This window comes from Lagopus leucura, unplaced genomic scaffold (genome assembly GCF_019238085.1).
Source record: "Lagopus leucura isolate 7727_CA_CO unplaced genomic scaffold, USGS_WTPT01 Super-Scaffold_100157, whole genome shotgun sequence".
NCBI classification, from domain to species: Eukaryota; Metazoa; Chordata; class Aves; order Galliformes; family Phasianidae; genus Lagopus; species Lagopus leucura.
Window position 1 is genome coordinate 27,145,832 of NW_024962334.1, and position 18,093 is coordinate 27,163,924.

An 18,093-nucleotide genomic window follows, 5' to 3' on the forward strand; every position below is an offset into this window, starting at 1 on the left:
ATTCGTGCATCTCAGCCTCAGTCGGTGCAAAGATCCATTCTGTGTGTGCTCACAGGGAGCATACTGGGGATTATCTCAGCCTGGGGTGCAGTGGCTTGATGCCTCATGGGCTGAGAAGCTCTGGCTTTCTGTAGTTCTCAGGAGATGGGGCAGGATTTGGCTGCTGTCTCACTGCGCCCTGTTTGATCACTGACCTGTTGTAGACTGCCAGGTAGGATCCCCTTGTTCTGTAACTCTAGTAGCATTCAGGGGAGAAAAAAAAAGAAGGGGGGGGGGGGGGGGAGAAGAATGTGGGGCTCTGAAGTCCTAAATAGAAAGCATGCTGTAAGTGAAGGGAAAATGCAATAAACTACTTGCGGAGTAAAAAGTATTTGCCCCTTACACTAATAAAACATCTTATGAACATAGCAGCCATAGAAACTCAGCAAAATTTTCATTTAAAATGTCATGTATTCTGGAGTTTTTATTTTTACAGACTGCTGTGAATTTTTTAATGCAGTAGAAAAAGCACTCTTTACAGAGACCTGTCATTCACCGGCAAGCTTTTTGCCAGCAGTTCATCATAAACCAGGGATCTGCTTTCAGAGATAGGTGGCTTGAGATGTATTTTAAACGTGCTGTAACTGTTGGCTCGTTGCATTTGGAATTCGAAACACATATGAAGAACGGGATGCTGCATGAGGTTCTAGCAGCAGACGTGCGGTGGCAGAATGCCCTGAGTTTCCTTTTAACTGTGAAGTGCTCCTTTTAACTTAAGGGCATAGTCTGGTGCCAGGCAGATAGGTTGCAACTTGTCTCAGCTGCAGGTGGTCTTTGTTTTTTTGTAATTTTAAACCGAATTCAGCCTAGTAACACAGACTGTCATTACAAGCGGTGCCTAGCTTTTCGAGGAAAAGAGATGGGTTTTCCTTTCATGATATAAACATATGCATAAAATGTGAAATGCCAAAGGCAGGTCTCTCCTAGAAGTTCGAATGTTGGACTGGCCCAACCTTTTGTCCCAATTTCAGTTCGTGTGAAACTTGTGCTTTCAGTGGAAGCAGCAAGGACATCGCTGAATGCTTTTGAAAATTTTTGGTCTTGGATTTTACCTCGTTTGAAAGCGTAGCAATCCTTTATAAGGGAGGCAAGGAGAGTGGAGAGTATGATGTGTTACAGTCTAAAGAGGGGCAGCCAGCTAAGAGGTGTTGTATGAAAAGAAACCTGCCCTACCACCTTTCCACTCTCCACATTTAGTTTTCAGCTGTGATTGTGTTACAGACACTGAGATTACATTTTCCTTTCTCCGTGCTTGTATTTCCCTGGAGCCCATTCATTGCTTATGCGAGGGTTTTGTGCTGGAAATCGTGGTAGATTTCAGTGCTTTAAATACCAGCCCCACGAGTTCGTTACAGCATTAATACCTAAGAAAGGGAGGACCAAGCAGATTCTTGGGTGTTTCTGGCTGTTCAGTAACACAAAGGGCTTTGAAGGGGTCAGTATCACCTGAGCAGCTCCACTCTGCTGTTCGTCCAACCATTGCCAGGCGTTGACTTTTAAGTCCCTAAGGAGCTCGCTTTGCATCATAATTACTGAGAATTAGTACACATGGCTGACTTTTGCACTTGTAACTAAAGCTGATTGTTTCATTGAACAAGTCTTTTTCTGTTTTGTAAACTGTTTTCTCTGCTGAAAAAAAAAAAAAAAAAAAAAAAGAAGAAAAGAAGAAAATAGATCTTTTACTCCGTGACCTGGTGGCACTTAGTTCAGTAAGCAGTGTGTTTCTTAGCTTATTATGTAAAGATGAAAGTGATAGATTGTCTGAATATTTTTTTTTTTTTGAGACCTCCAAGAATACAATTAAAAATACAACCCTGGTGTTTTTATACAGAATCTTAAGGAGGATTTCTGTGTAAATAGTTGCTTCAAAATTTCCATCTCCAGTGTAGGAATTTGTCTTAGTGACTCTACTGTTTGCTACCTGTGAAAATATATGGAAAGATTTGCTCAGTGCCTGACACCTACCATGAACGCAGGCCTCTGCTGTGTAGTTAGGACTCATCCAAATCCTATATAGCTCTTACCATTACTAGAATAGTGAAGAGCTCCAGTACTAAGATGTAGCATAATGATATTATAGAGCTATGATCTGCTAAGCAGCTAAACTACAAGTCTGACTTGGCCTCCTCAAAAGAAAAAGTGCAAAAATATGTTAGGTTTGATTTCAGCTGATACTGGCTGTAACTTCCCTTCAGGAAAAAGAATGAGTTTGAGGAATCACTAAATTCAGCTTGAAATCTCTTCATTTACAGTGATGATAATCTTGTAGTTTATGTAAGTCTTTGTTTTCCATGATCTTTAATTTATATATTGAAGTAAAGAATAATCACCACTCCTACTGATTTTTTATTACTTGCTTCTTTTAAACCTAATTTCCTGAAAAATGTCATTAAAAACAAACTGATTTATTTTTTTTTTTAATACAGTGCTGATTATTATTCCTATTTTGGGGTTATATTAGCAGATTAAAAGCTCTTTAAAAGTGGCACAGAGATTATTTTGGGTTTTTTTAACTGCTGCCACTTAGTTACTGCTAAGCTTTCAGATGAAACAATAATTTTACTTATTTCCATAAATATGAAGCAGTTCCACATTTAACTGAAAAATATGGTTTGTCTCTGGAATTGTCAGTGGAAGAAATGTGAAGATTCAAAATAGAGTGCTTAGAAAATGCACACAAAATATTAAGAAAGATGGAGGAAGTACTGTAGCACGGCTGAAAAGAAACAGCTTTTGAATATATGTGGACTTGTCTGCATATAGCAGTACAATTATAGAGGTAAATCAGAGGCCTGATGTTCTACAAGAAAAGGGAAAAACATTTTGCTTTGTAACCTTTCCTCCTACTCTCCCTCCTCTTTCCAAGTGCACAGTCTTTTTCTTCCCAGCTGCTCAGTGTGCACTCACTATTAGCCAGTTTAAGTCCTGTAGCACAGTACAATTACAGACCCCGTACAGATCTGCTTTTATTTAAGCTGTCAAGGCAATTATAGGCATATTTCTAGAGACTTTATAGCAATCACAATAAAGTTGAAACATAATGGATCTGCTTGGGCAACCTCAACTCTGCCATGGAACATAAAAATTAGATATGATTAAGATGGGGTTCATCTAGAAAAAGCAAAAACCTGTCCAGAACTGATTTTTATAAAGGAATATGATGTGAAATTCCAGATGAATTGTGTCCCATAACCAGTCCAGTGCAAGTAGTTTTATTAAGCTATTCACAGCATTTGTTTTATGTTTCAGAGAGTAATAAAGATAAGTCTACATCTGAGCTGCATTTTTCTCTGTCGAATTTTACTAGAGGCAGAGAGATGGACCATGATTCTCAGATCACTTACAGAAATTCAGACATTGCTAAGTTGTGCCTGAAGGTATCAATCATTTTTTTCATTATTCAGAAACCTAAATCTGACAAAATTCTCTTCGATTTGGCAAGGGACTCTGAGCTATGGATAAAAATGAAACTGAGCATTAAGGAGGCAGGGGGGCGGAATCTCTGTATGTATATCTGAAAAAAAGAATTACAAACTGCTATTGCAGAGACCAGTTTTGGTATACTTTATTGAGATGGTTAAGTAATAATGGTCTTCTTTATGATTGCTCATATTAGCTTTGAAAGCAAATGGCATATGTTTCTTGTATTCTTAGCAGATTTACTCTAAGAAGTCCATTCTCCCTGTAGCCAGAGACCATAAGTTCCATTTCACTTTAAAGGGCAGTTGTACATACACGTATAAAAGCCCAACGGTCACATTTTTTGCCTATGGAAAGGTTCAAAGGGCTCCAAAAACTATTCTTTTTCTTGATGAAAATTAAAACTTACTACATGGAATTTATTTTGTTAAATAATGAATTAGATTTCAAGTATATTTAATTAATGTAATGGAACAAAGTACACTGAGTATAGTGTAATTCATTAGATATTGAAACGCGCTTTTCTTCTCTAAGCTACTAATTGCAGTTGTTTGTAGCATGCTGGTTCTGACTGATGTTAAACTTCTGGTTGAAAAAAAAAAAAAATAGAGCAGTTCAGTATGGGCTTAAATATAACTTCACTTTTGCAAACCCATTCCGTTTCAACACTGCTCTGTTTTAAGTGCCTGCAGTTAAATTTCAGCTAATTTTTATTTTAGAGCCTTACAGTGAAGCTGGGGAAGGCAGCCTATGGTAACACGATAACCCTTCCAAGAGGTTTTTACCAAAGGGTGGGGATGTTCCTGGTGTAGGGTTCCTGCTTTTCTGTGACCTCACCCCACATTTCCTTGCAGGTTTGGATGTTTTAAAAATAGTTTTACTGAATCTTTTCCCCAGTCATACCTGCTTAAACTGGCTTTTCCTGAAAACAGTCAGAAGTGGCATGGAACGTGATTTCACTCCACTGAATTTTCCTTTTAGATTAGTTCATTTAATTTTATTTTTTTTCTAAGATTATTTTCCCATTACAAAATAGAGGTACTTTCCTCTTTCCCTTCCCCTTTCCTCTTCCTTTTCACTTCCCTTCTTCCTCAAGAAAATAAAAAATAGAGAGGGACCAGGATGAAGGATGGAAGTGGATTTGTACAAACTCTTAAACTAGATGGAGTTTGTAGGTTTGTGTTGTTATCTGTCAGATTGCAGAACAGATCAGTTCTATCCACTAAAAAGACCATTTTTTACAAGAAGTATACCACATATTTTCCTTTTTTTTTTTTTTTTTTTTCTCCTGTATTAGAAGTATTGACCAAAAGTTTACATGGAGATGCATTTTAGCTTAAAACATTATTGTTTTGATAATTGTATTTTATGAGGCATTCATTTCTCCTGTAATCACTTCTTTTAAAAGCAGTAAAATATTGTAGTGTTTAACTGTGCAGGTTAAAAAAAAAAAAAAAGAAAGAAAGAAAGAAAACCTCAAACTAAATTGGGAATTAAAGTCTAGCTTTCTGTGAGAAAAAGGAAGATATTTATGATGTCACAGTAATTTATGATGTGACCAAGAAATAATGGGTCACAATTTTAATATAGCTACCATGCTGTAAGACTTGAAAGGTCTGTAAATCATTAAATGATTCCACAACTAGTCAAAATAGACAAGTAGAGCAGACAGAGCCAAATGTTAACATATTTGACAGGTCTGTAGCTTAATTGCTTTTATAATGCCAATCAAGAAGGCTCCACTTTGATTTTTTTTGGCTAGGCTTCTAAGAACTGAATTACCTATAACATAGAAAATATAGAATCTGCAATTTTTTTTTTTTTCCCCCTGAGCAGAGTTGGTCTGTGCTTATAAAGAAACCATGCTCCTGTTAGTTTCTGTGTAGGCAGGTTATTAATAAGCTATTTCTGGAAATTCTCACAAGTTGTATCTGAATTTTGCTTATCTATATGAAGCAGTAGCAGGGATGCACTTCTGTTCAGGCTAATTGCAGTCCTATTTATGAGCATTTTAAGTGAATGTTTGAAGGGGCTTGCTTTGCATTTTATGTACATGTGGCCATTAACAAGACTTGGTGATTACAGCTCTATTTGCTGTTTGTGCAGTCCAAGCTTAGACCTCAGCCAGGCCAAGAGAAGTCTGTCCTGGGAAGACAAAGATTAGCTGGGGAAAAACACAGTTCTGCCTGAGCAGCATGAAAGCTGTTTCTGTGCTAGCCTGGTCTGGGTAGTGAAAAGCAGATGATTGAGGGCTGAGGAAATCTCCTCATGATCTGAAGAAAAGGTATTTACTATATGAACTCCCATTGCTAAAGAGCATTATCAGAACTCTGTATAGATAGGGCTGCAGATGAGAGGACACAAAATAGCACAAGATGGCTTGTCTGGATTTTTGAAGCCTGGCTTTATCTGAAGAAATGTAACACAGAACCAACCTTTTGAGAACCCAGTGTGATTTACCCTTGACACAGAGTGCCACATAATTAAGGTTTTCACCTTTGAAATATATAAGAAAAACAGTCACTTTGGACAGCTGTCTGTTACTCGGCATCTCTTCTGGTAACACTGAACTGCATAGTGAAACCACATATGCAGCCACTCAACACAATTCGTCTCACACTTTTGTGACCTTAGGGCATATGAACACCAAGACTCTCACAGGTAGTTTGGAGCCCTATGGTGGCACTCTGTAAATCTTGCTCTTCTGATGGGATTGCTCTTCTACATGTGATTTTGTGGTACATCATTTAATATTTATGTGCCTTACTTGCCTCTTGTACAGTGAGGGTGGTGATAATTCCATTCTTCAATCCTTTTAGTACATTTTAGATTTATATTGTTTACTTTTTACAAAAAAAAAAAAAAAGTTTGTACAATGCTTAGTACTTTCAGAGCTTTGACTTAAATTAGGATTAGTATACACTAGCAAATGCACAGGGAAACAGGTGGCAAGGAGTAATATCCTGGGACTGAGTGCAGTAGCCCATATGGCTGAATATGGTACGTAGTTGACTACAAATTTTGAATCTTGTACCACGTGGTTGTCTTGTAAATCAAATGAGTAAGCAAAGCACTGCAGACAATTTCTTTTGCAGACGCTGACTCTGGATAATTGCATAATACTGTGCTTATGTATTTTAATGGTTGCCATTAATCGCCATAATTGCTGTCCCTGGGTGATATTGTTGGAAATATTAACACTCTAATAGCAGTAGTAATCCTTTTATTTATCCATAAGCTTAGAAGCTGATATGTGACGAGTTAGGTACAGAAAATCTAGGATAACCCTAAAGGCTCTTAGCTGAAAACAGGAAAAACCTAATGGCTTGAAGCTAGTAAATAAGGTTAATTAGAGGTGCTGGAAGAGCTGATGATCAATAGTGATGAAAAGAGAAGAATCACAACCTAATACTTTCTTTTGGGATGGAAAATACAGAATTTTCTTTGTGAATTACAAGCTGTATTCTTTTCAGAATGTACACTGAAGCTTTCAAATGCAGATTTGAAAGCCTTTGGAGAGTTAGGTCTGGTGTACTCTTTTCTTATCTAGTCTCATAAGGGCACAGAATGCGCTTAGATGAAAAAGAACAAGGATTCCTTGCCTTATTGTAATGAAGGATGTGAAAATCTGTTTATTTGCCAGTAAAGTTTATTACAAGATTATTTGAATACGTGAAGAAATAGAAAACATTCCAACTTCTTAAACTGGAGTAGTGTTAAGCTAGCAGCTGTTATTAAATTTTTTTTTGTACAGAATGGATTGTATTTCTCCATCGACAGAAAAAAAAATACCACAACTATTTCTGCTTCTCCCTGCTGTTTTATAAAATAGGAAAGAAGAGGGAGGAATGTGATAGGCATTACTGTATGACTGTACAAGGCTATACCGCCATCGAGAGGTGCTGGGTGATATACCAAGTGCAGAGTTGAACAACTGCAAAAGTGGGGAGAAAAAAAAATTAAAAAAAATTCATATGTGCACATCTAGCCCTCCTTGTGTTAAAACACAATAAACATTTTGTAGGCATGCCGATTTCTAGTGATCTGTGTATGAGGAGTTCATGGATGGTGCAGGTATTGATTTTCTTGCTTTATATCATACAGAACCGTAAGTGCTTGTGATTAGATTAGGTCAAATGAGAAATACTTTCAGAATTATATGAGCCCTTTGTGGGACCTTTCAGATAATTAAGCTCTTGGTATTCACTCCTATATATGAGCCAACGTTCCCGTTTTTATTTAGTCACATCATAATAACTGGAAAGTAGTAAATGTGCTTTTCCAATCAGATCATTTGTTTATTTAAAAAAGAAATATGATTGGAAGAGGAGATAAAGAATTCAGAGTTGAGGGTATTCAGTGTAAAAAAAATTGATGTTACTGCTAACTATCTATACTCAAGAGTTTATAAAAGTTATCCCATCATGATTTTTATGACACTTAATGGAGAAATTATTAGGTTTGAGCAACCTGAGCTTAAACTGTGTTTATTCTGGCCAAGAAAATAGTTTCCAAGTTCTTACCTTTGGGAACATATTTTACAATAATTTTTAAATGAGGTGCACTTTTAACTATGAAAGGTGCCAAACAAGAAGTTAATGTTCTTCAACTTTTTGCCAAATGAAATGAGCAGGCTGATAACACTGATCATGTTTTGTATGTCTTTTCCACAACAGTTTATACCAGCACCTTGAAGAGGGAAAATAAATAAATAAACGAATAAATAAATAATGAGATTCTTTCATTACATTCACTATGTAAAAACTCAGAAGACAGAAACAATGCTATTGTGATTCAAGCTACTGATTTAGAGATCAGGATATCTGGAGACTGTTACTAGTTGCTTGTTTGAGCTTGGGAGACACACACACAGGGCATACAATTAACCTCCTTACCTCAAATCCCCTTCTTGTGAAACTAGAGCCTTTGTGCTTCCCTTACAGGAGCACTGGGAGGAAATAGCCATTAATATTTATGAGACACTTGCATACTGTGATGATGAATAACGCAATAGGAGTTACCGGTACTAGACAAGCAAGAAATCATTTCATTAGACAATATAGTAGCCATCTCCAGTTTGCTTCCCCTCCCTTTTGAGAATAGGGAGCTGCAGTTGCCAGCACGGATGATTAAATAACAGGGTGATAAAAGCTCCCCGCGAGGTGACTGTACTTGTTACCACTGGAAGTGCCTGTGCACTGGCTGATATCAAACCATCCTTGTTTCCATCGCAGGGTAGGCAGGTGGTGGGGTACTGCTGGGACCCACTACAATAGGTCCTACCAAGACCTTCTGTCAGGTATTGTCTGGCCTATCACCTTCAGTTACTCATCATTTGATGTTTGGTGTGTATCTTCCATCAAATTCAGAGAATGACAAAGGTTGTGCAAAGAGTTCTGGAGTAGTACCTAAATGGTTTTGCAGAAGCACTTCAATGGAAATTTCCTATGTCTTTTGTTAGAGGAACTGCTTGGGCAACAAAACCAGTAGAATTCACATCAGCTGTTTTAGTGTTTTTGGTAATGCCTGGTGCGTACAGGTCTCAGTGCTTTAAATATTTGAATACAGTGAGCCTGATTGTATGAGGTGGGTAAGTAATAGCATCCCCATTTTTCAAATAGCAAGCTGAAACAGAGGGAGTCTTGTGTGATTTACCCAGAGCCACAAACATGTAACACTCCCAAGTATTGCCACAGCCAGGCTGGACGTGCAAATGTAAGCATTTGTATGTGCTAGCACTTTAAATACTTCCCACTCGTTAGAATTCAGAAATTATTTGCCTTTATTCTCTATTAAAAACAGGTCTGTTTCAGTTTCCTTTCTCTAAATATGGCATTCACTTATAAACATTTTATAGATTTTTAAATTACTCAATGTTTTGGTACATTAATAATCATCAATTAAACTTAATTTTGTTGTCATCTTATGAGTATTGATATGGTTTTCCTGTAGTGAAAATTAAAGAAACACTTCCCATGGAGTCATGCTACAATGTAATGCAAGAATATCACACTGAGAGAAAGCAGTTTATTTGTGCTAACATAGAGCAGTTAATACGAGTTTTTAAATTAATGTACTTTAGAGGATGACTCTAGCAAACTTGCAAATGAATATTAGCACCTTGCAATTGGGATTTTATCATTTTAAGAATGAAAAATGTGTGATGGCAGTGTGGGAACACTTAATGTTTGTAATAATAAACCAAACTGTTTGTCACATAGGAATTTATAATTCATCAGAAAGACCCATCCAATGTTTGCTTTGATTTTGAGACTTTGCTAGATGAGTACACAAATAAAAGAGAATGTCTTTTTTTTTTTTCCTTTTTTTTTTTTTTTTTGAGTGCTAACTTAATATGTTTTAAGTGCGAACCTGAAATCAGAGTACGTGCCAAATAATTTATCATCCTAATTTCTGATGGCAATAGGAATAGCAATTTTATATGTACCAGGATTCTGGTTTGGTAAATGCAGTTAAATTAAATTATGCCAATTTGAAAGTCAAAACCAGTTGAGTTACACAAGAGCATGCTTTTTCTGGTCAAAATAGGAAACATTTGGGATATTTGGGGGGTTATGTAAAGACTTTAATTTGTAACCACACTGTGTATGCTCAGTCTAAGTGGTAGACAAGAATAGTTGTTCGTGCGATTTGCCATTTCTTCAGCACATTATTTAAACCATATTACTGTGCCTATTTTTTATTTTGAATGATAGCTGATCTGAGCTATGATTAATTCTTTTAACATTTGGATAATTTAAAAAAGATGTGCACATAATGTTTACATAGTAGACATGGCTAGATGGAAGTGCTTTTAAATACAATTTATTTTAGTCATTGCCTTCTAGAAAAAAAATTGTTTTGTTGTGGGGAGGGTTGTCCTTTGCATAGTCTGTCGTTTCAGAGCCTCGAAAAGAGCGTAGCTGCTGGGCTGTGTAATTAAGAAATTAACAGAAGTTGGAATGACGCTGTTGAATTTTGGCCAAATGGAGCTCAAATGAGTATTTCTAAATTCACTTAGCTTGTGTCATGTAACCTTTTTTTCTCGTTTCAAATTTAAGCTTGGGATCTGTTGGTGTGTCAAAATAGTAATGCCTCGTGTCACCTGTTGTGAATGAGATGAATTTCAATAGAACTGGCGCAGTCTAAAGTGCTTGCTACCACTGTGTTTTAAATCTGACTAGCTCACAAGATGAGTTCAGTGGTACCTTACCAACAAATACAGACCGACACTTAAGCAGTTCTGATGAATGGAATCCTTCAGGCTTTAGACCTTTGTTACTTGGTGCACAAGTAATGATGTGGAGCTCAGACTCTTGAATCAAGCAGCATTTAGTGACTCTGAAGCTAGTATTTCAGTGGGGCTTTAGAAGAGGAAAAGATATCTGCAGTTCTGGTTTCTGGAATCCATGCATTCTTTGTTTTGTGAACTTGTGCCAAAATTGAATAAGCTTCTGCCAGACTTCTACTCCTCAGTAGTATGTTTTCACAAAGTACCAGCGTGATCTTCTCAATTTCTTTGCTTGGTTACTCTTTTGCTCTGTTACTTGCTTTATGATGCTCTTGGCTTGTCAGTATTTTGTGAATTGATGTTGGTGAATACGTTCTTGCAGCAGGAGTTGAGGCAGAGTGTTTGATGTACCGCAGTGTCCTGCAGTGGCTGACCTGCTTCCTTTCTGTTTCCTGACCATTCATCTCATGTGGGGTAGATTTCTTGCCTTGGGAGCTGCAGCTTATTAACTAATATTAAAATTCACATCTGCTAATGGCTGAACTGACGGCAGCAAGATTAAAAACATATTCTCTTATATGTAGCAGGACATATGTTGCAAATAATTTAACGAGTTAACATACTGCCTTTTACTTTTAATTTCAGGCTGGAGGTTCTCAAGTGATCTTTACCAATCCACTAGAAATTGTCAAGATTCGACTACAGGTGGCTGGAGAAATTACTACTGGCCCTCGTGTTAGTGCCCTCACTGTACTACGGGACTTAGGCTTCTTTGGTCTCTACAAGGTACCTTTTTTTATACGTAAATGAAAAGCAAATTGTGAATATTTCAGATCAGAAGATTATTTCATTGTTCTTAAAAACTTTTGAGAATGAACATAGTTGTACTTCTTTTTCATTGTTTATTATGTGGTATTATATCTTCATTTTTTGCTCCTGATTAAGGGGAGACACTACCTTGTGATTTAAGTATGTGGCCATTGTGAATCTTACTAAAATTTCTTTCCTCTTTTCAGCAGATCTGGCTGTAAGTATTGTTGATTAAGGATTAGTTTATGTTTCCTGATACTCTGCCTGGTGTAAAGATAGTTATTTTTCATCTGCTTTCATTACAGAGAGCTTACAGTTGTGGAGCTGTGCTTTTGCTTTTCTGTGTTTGATTCAGCAACTTTCCCAGCTAAATTAACTTAATTAACTTTGCCATTGTTAATCTGGTGATGGGAATTAATTATAGCAGAATAACTAGTGAGGAAATATGGATGGTGTGAGCCCAGTGTGAAAGTAAACCCCTACAGCAAACTCCCCCTTGCTATTTTAGAAACACATTTCCACGAGTAATACTGTAAAAATACACTTCTGTGAGTGTATGGTGCAAACTCTACTCTTCTGCTTTCTCCGTTACTGTTCTCACATATATGTGCATAAATATCTAGAAATAAAGTTGGATTTAATGTTAGACTGATACACACACACAACCACACACACAGACTGCAGAAGGGTTAAAAACATCTTTGTTGAATCTTAACAGGGTGTATGCTGCAAATAATCGAAAGGGCGGACATACTACCCTCCGCCTTCAGATGAGGTGGACAAGATATGGAGGGCTATGAAAGGTCTTGGAATACTTTGAAATACCCATTATGCTCAGAACAAAAATTAATAAATTCCATACACCAGAGCACCGTATGGTGTTTCCTCAGATTTTGTAGCCTGCTCTCCAGGAGAAAGCTTCATGCTGTCTTTTTGTCCCGGTCTTTGTAGTGCAGCAGGCAGTATTCTTCCGTTTCTTATTTACAGCAATGAAACTGTAAACTGAAGATGTTTCGATAACACCAAATGAGCCCCATCCCCCTCCTCAACAATATTTAAATGTCACCCACATTTTTCACCCGCAATCCTTTTAAATCGTTCTTTTAACATTACAAAGAGGAAGCCTGCCCGGGAGGAGATGTATGTATGCTTTGGCCTGGTGAGAAGTAGCAGATCTGAATAGGATTTAATGGGGAGTCGTTTTTCCCTTTAAATCGACTTGCTAATTTTTTAGGTGTTTTACTGAAGCTGATGCTATTGTGTAAACGCCTAATAAATGACATTATGGTGTTGATTCGGGTGAGCATTTACAACTGAACAGTCTGCATCCCTGAGGCTGTGCAGGAATGGAGGGCAGCTACTGACTTGTGCTTGAACTGTTATAAATAAAATGCAACGTGAGAAAGAATGAGCAGCTGATTTACTACAGCTAGTGTTTATTCATTTGTTTTTCCTGATAACCTTCTACTGGTTGCTCAGGAGCGTTTGCTGTATTTTTTCCACTTTTAAACGGCATTAATGTCTTAAGTCGTATTATGGCTTATTTGTGATTTCTGAAGTATGTACTTTGGGACTGTTTGCAAGGAGTGCACCTTCTGAATGTGAGCTGTTACAGCTCAGATGTGCACTGGGACAGACACTGTTCTTTAATCCCAAACCACACGGTTTCACTGGGTCGTTCATTAAGTCCCTTCACCTCCTCCTCTTAAAAAAAAGATAAAATAGCAACCCATAAAGGTTTTCACTTTTTCACTCTTCTGTCTCTGTTTCTGAATCTTTCCCAAGTTCTGTTCCTTGTGGTTCGTGAGGTCTGTATTTGTCTTCTCCAAAAAACAGCCTGAGCAAACAAAAACAGAAAAGAGAAATAGAACTGAATTACATTGATAAATTTGGAAAGCTTGTGCTGTTAACTAGTCAGTTAGCTTTACGACTGAAACAGAAATGAGGGTTTTGTGTCTGTCTCACCGCTTCACATGTGAACTCTTAATGCGGTCTGAACTTTCTTTTGCATTGTAGGGCTTTCAGTGTAGCTCTCTTTTACATCCTTGTGAAGGATGTCTGATGCCTCAAATGTATTTATTTTAGTTGAACTTAAGAAGCATCCATGGCTATTACTGTGGAAGGACAAGAACTGATAACTGCTTTACAAAATAGTTTGTTTTGTGAGTCTTGAACTTTGTTATGTGTGGGCCTTTGTGTAAATATTCCAGGTGTTTAAACACTTCTGTATGTTAGTAGTGATTTAGGACCAACTGATTCGCTTAGTTTTGCAAGTGTTGAAAGCAAATTCTAGACTTTTCATTTCAGGATTTTTCATTTGAAACAGATGCTTTTTAATTACGTCTCTCTCTTTTTCTTTTTTTTTTTTAATATAGTCCAAAATTTAGTTGTAGGTGCTCAATAACAGGGTTTTGTCTATGTTTTTTTTTCCTTTTTTTTCTTTTTTTTTCTGTTTGGTATAAATCTGGTTGTGTTTGTTTTTTGTTTTTTTTTTTTTTTTTCTTTCTTTTTTTTTCCGTGTGATTGGTGCAGAGAAAGCAAAAGTAACAAGAATTAAGTATTCCATCAGCTTGGTTTATTTCAAGTGCATTCTGTTCTTTTTGGATCTGACCTGTTAGAAATTCTTGTAAAACTGCCCTAAGAAGGGTTGGCTGCAGTTTTCTACAGCAGTTTCCACCACTGCTCAGTGTCAGCATGAGAAAGTGACTGTCCAACGATTCACTTCTGATGTCTGCATTGGTGGCCATTAACAAGCATCAGTAGAGCTGAGTCCCGAGAGGAGGCCATTGGATGGGATGGTACAAGAAGCTGCGCAGAGACAGGATCCTCTGTTGCTTGCAGAATCTTTTTCAAGGTCTTGCTTTGAGGTGGAACAGAAAGGGATTCTCTCAGCCTGATAGTTGCCTGCTGAAATGCATAGAAAGCCAAAATTGTTGACTTTACTGTATTGCCAGCAGTGGAAAAAGTTGACTTGTTAGAGTGGTGAGATCAATGGCGGGATAGCACATACTTAATAGGAAGATGGAGTCCAGAAGTTCTGGTCTTAAGTTGGAACTAATATTGCCATCGTGTGATAATTGTTTACAATAGGAACACAGGCATTTTTTAATATTTTTCTGTGATGAATGAGAGCTTTACCAGTCAAGTTCATAAGTTCCTAGCACAGCAGAAGTGTTTCCACTGCTTGTCAATGTGAGATTACTTCTGTATTGAAAAGCTACAAACCTCTTAAATCAGGAGTGATTTCATCCAGTCTGCTGCACGCTGACTTCTCTGTTTCTCTCTCTGCTTTGGTGCTGCTTTGTTTACTACGTTGCATGGACTGCTTTAAAAATTGTTTTCCCAGTTCAGAAATACATCAACTTGAAAGCAGTTCTGACCATAACAAATCAGTCCAGCACTTTCTGCTTAGACCCTATGAATCTTGCTAAAATCTATGCTAAAATGTAGGTGAAAAATCATTATGTCCCATATAGTAGTCAATATGGAAGAATGTACTTCCATTAACTACAACTGCAGCCAGAAGATGCAAGGAGTTATGCAAGTCAGTCCTAGCTTTGTGAGGCAAATGCTTGCACGTCTCAACAAGGTCTGCTGTTTGTTTGAGTTAGTATGTTTTGCCTTAATTTCTAACTAGGAAACGCATTTTGTAGATTAAAACTCTCAAACTTCCCTGATACAGGTAATTTCAGTGTTCCTGTCTTTCCTTAGCAAAGAAAACCGATGCACAGATAAATAAATCTTAGGTTTCGTGTCAATGAATTAACAAAGGAAATGTTATGTATAACTTCTTTGCACCTGGCTGAGTGAATATTTCATTGATTATAATCCTAATTATCATAGTATTCTAGTCTAGACAAATTGCATTTGATGATCACTGATGTTCCTCTGTACTCAGGAGATTAATAGTCTTCCAGATGATTCCTTGTTGTGTTAACGTGGGGCTCTACTATGCTAGCGACAAAACAATTCACAGTAGCACTCTGTCGAGATCTCTGCTCTGTGTACTGATGTACTTTGTAGTTTTGATGTTAGAATCTGATCAATTTGTGTGGAAAACCAGTCTGCAGGACATCGGGGCAAGCAGACATAGTGTTTGACCACCTTCGTAGATTTTAAAAACACAACCCAAAACTTTCCTACAAGAGTTGCTTTCCCTACACCTTCCCTTTAGGCAAGAAAGCAGTAAATCTCTCCTTTGCCTACTGTTCTCAGAGTTTGGCACACTGAGTTCCTTCAGCCTCTCCTTCCTCACACACCATGGGCTTCCTGCCCAACTTGACAGCCCTGCACTGGACTTTTTTTCTGGTGTGGCAATGTCCTTCTTGTACTTGGGAGCCCAGAACTGGACACTGGGTTCCAGATGCAATCTCACCAGTGCTGAGCGGAAAGGGAATATCAGTTCCCTTGCATCCTTGCACAGCATGTGACTGTTCATTTTTACTGCACAGAGGCATTGCTGACCTGTTTTTTACTTGTCCACCGGCACCCCTGGACTTTTTTTGCAAACCAGCTTTCTGGCTACTCAGACTCAGCCTGTACTGCTGCAGGGCGCTGTTCCAGTCCAAATACAGGACTTTGCAATTGCTGTTCTGAACTTCATGATGTTCTTGGCAGCCTATTTCTCCATGCTGTGAAGGTCCCTGTGAATAGCAGCCTACTCCTCCAATTCAGTATCATCCACTAATCGGCCGAGAGTGCGGCCCATATTCCACTGATGTGGCTATGACGATTCTACAGCAGATCATTTCAAAACTTTGCCCATAGTCACAATTTACAACATCCCTTTCTGCCAGCTTGTCTACAAGTCTGGCGATTAGGTTCATCAGCCATTATCTGGAACATCCTTATTAGCTGTTGACAACATCTCCCTTGTCCTTTATGTGCCTGGAAACAGCTTCCAGGATAGTTTGCTTTATAAATTTCCCAGGGACTGAGGTGTATCCAAGCAGCTGTAGTTTTTCAGATCTTCCTTCTTGCTCTTCTTCAAGATGGGTGTAGTATTTGTCTTTTTTTCCCAATTGTACAAAACCCCTTGACTGATTTGAGTTTTGGAAGGCAATAGCCAACTCACAGGAACATCAACCAGCTATCTCAGCACCACTGGAGATGCATCATCTGCTCTCATGGATTGTCTGTGTGCAGAGGGCTTAAGTGCTCTGTCTACTGTAGGTGATGGTATGCTTCTGCGGACTTTTCTAATATGCTTATGGAACTGAGAAGCCTGAAAGCAGATTTTACTAGTAAGAAGTGAGGCAAGTAAGTAATTTCTCTTCCTTTTCCATGCCCCTAGTCACCAAGTGTCTTGCCCCACTGAGCAACAGCCTCACAATTCCCTTAGTTGTCCTGAGCTGCTGATATGCTCACAAAAGCATTTGCAACTCACTGGGTCCAGCACCAGCTGACCCCTGACTATTCTGACTCCACTGTTGCATGCCCAAGCAGTGCTTCTGCATTTCTCCAAGGTAGAAGACCCAGTTCGCTTTTCTTTTTTTACCTTCTGCATCTGAGCTCACTCATGAGTTCCTCATTTGTCCATGGTATTCATTTTATCCATAATTGCAACAGTAAGACTTGACACATACGACTTGTTAGGTTAACTGCTGGGTTGAATCCCCAGAGTTCTTCAAAGGTAGAAAGCAACTATTTTTGTTGTTTTCTGCCTTTATCTCAAATTCAGAACTGCATGTGTAAGAAAGTATTTCAGGTCACTCAGCTTCTGCAGAAGGCATTTCTCTCCTCTGTTTATCTTATTTCTGCTTTTATTTGTTGCTGTGAAAGCACCAGGGCATGGAAGCTCAGGGGTGGTAAATTCTTATTTAGCTGCAGATGTTCTGTAGATGGCAACTGTTCTTAGAAGTATAAAGACTGTGTATCCCAGTCAGGGAAAGTATCATCTATCCCTAGCTCAGAATACCATTTGTGTTGGCAGAAATGAGAAAGAATACATTTCTGATTTTCAGTATTTTTAATACATCTCATGTAATTTCTGATCACAATAGAATACTGAAGTGATTGTGCAAGATGAGGTAATGTTTTGTCTTATGCCTGTCTATCAGAGTAACATGCATAAGGTCCTGTTAAAGTCAGTTGAACTTATATTTTCTTGGTTTCCAAGGACATATTTCAATTGCTCATTTAAATACACTTATTTTGTACTGCTTAGAAACTCGTATCCATAAAATATTTAAATGGGATTTTTATTAAAATGCTAGACTCATAAAATATCTTGATTTGGAAGAGACCCATAGGGATCATGAAGTCCAACTACTTTTACAAGTAATCATTCTGGTGGATAGTGCTTTTCTTTATAACGTGCAGTGCCACTCCCTGATTTTGTGCAAGCTATTTCTGTGATGCCAAAGAAGTGGTAAACAATAAGAGTTTAGTAAATGATCCTGTGAGGAAATGACACACCAGTTGTGGTAATGTTTATGATTAGAATTCCTAGAAGGGATTTATCTCAAATTTGTGCCTTGGCTGATAATGCCAGCACAGCCTGCATATCCAAAACTAGTCAGAAAAACTTTCAATTAGTCCTTTCTCTTTCTTTTCTTTTCTTTTCTTTTCTTTTCTTTTCTTTTCTTTTCTTT

At 37.8% G+C, this 18,093-nt stretch overlaps 1 protein-coding gene across 5 annotated transcripts in view; it reads left to right on the forward strand.

The window, feature by feature from the left end:
* SLC25A13 (solute carrier family 25 member 13) overlaps positions 1 to 18,093 on the forward strand; it is a 98,648-nt gene that overhangs the window by 64,325 nt on the left and 16,230 nt on the right. For all 5 annotated transcript variants that reach the window (XM_042889243.1, XM_042889241.1, XM_042889242.1 and 2 more), the window contains one exon: positions 11,336 to 11,476. In XM_042889243.1, the coding sequence (XP_042745177.1) occupies positions 11,336 to 11,476 (141 nt within the window). The remainder of the gene's footprint in view (positions 1 to 11,335; positions 11,477 to 18,093) is intronic.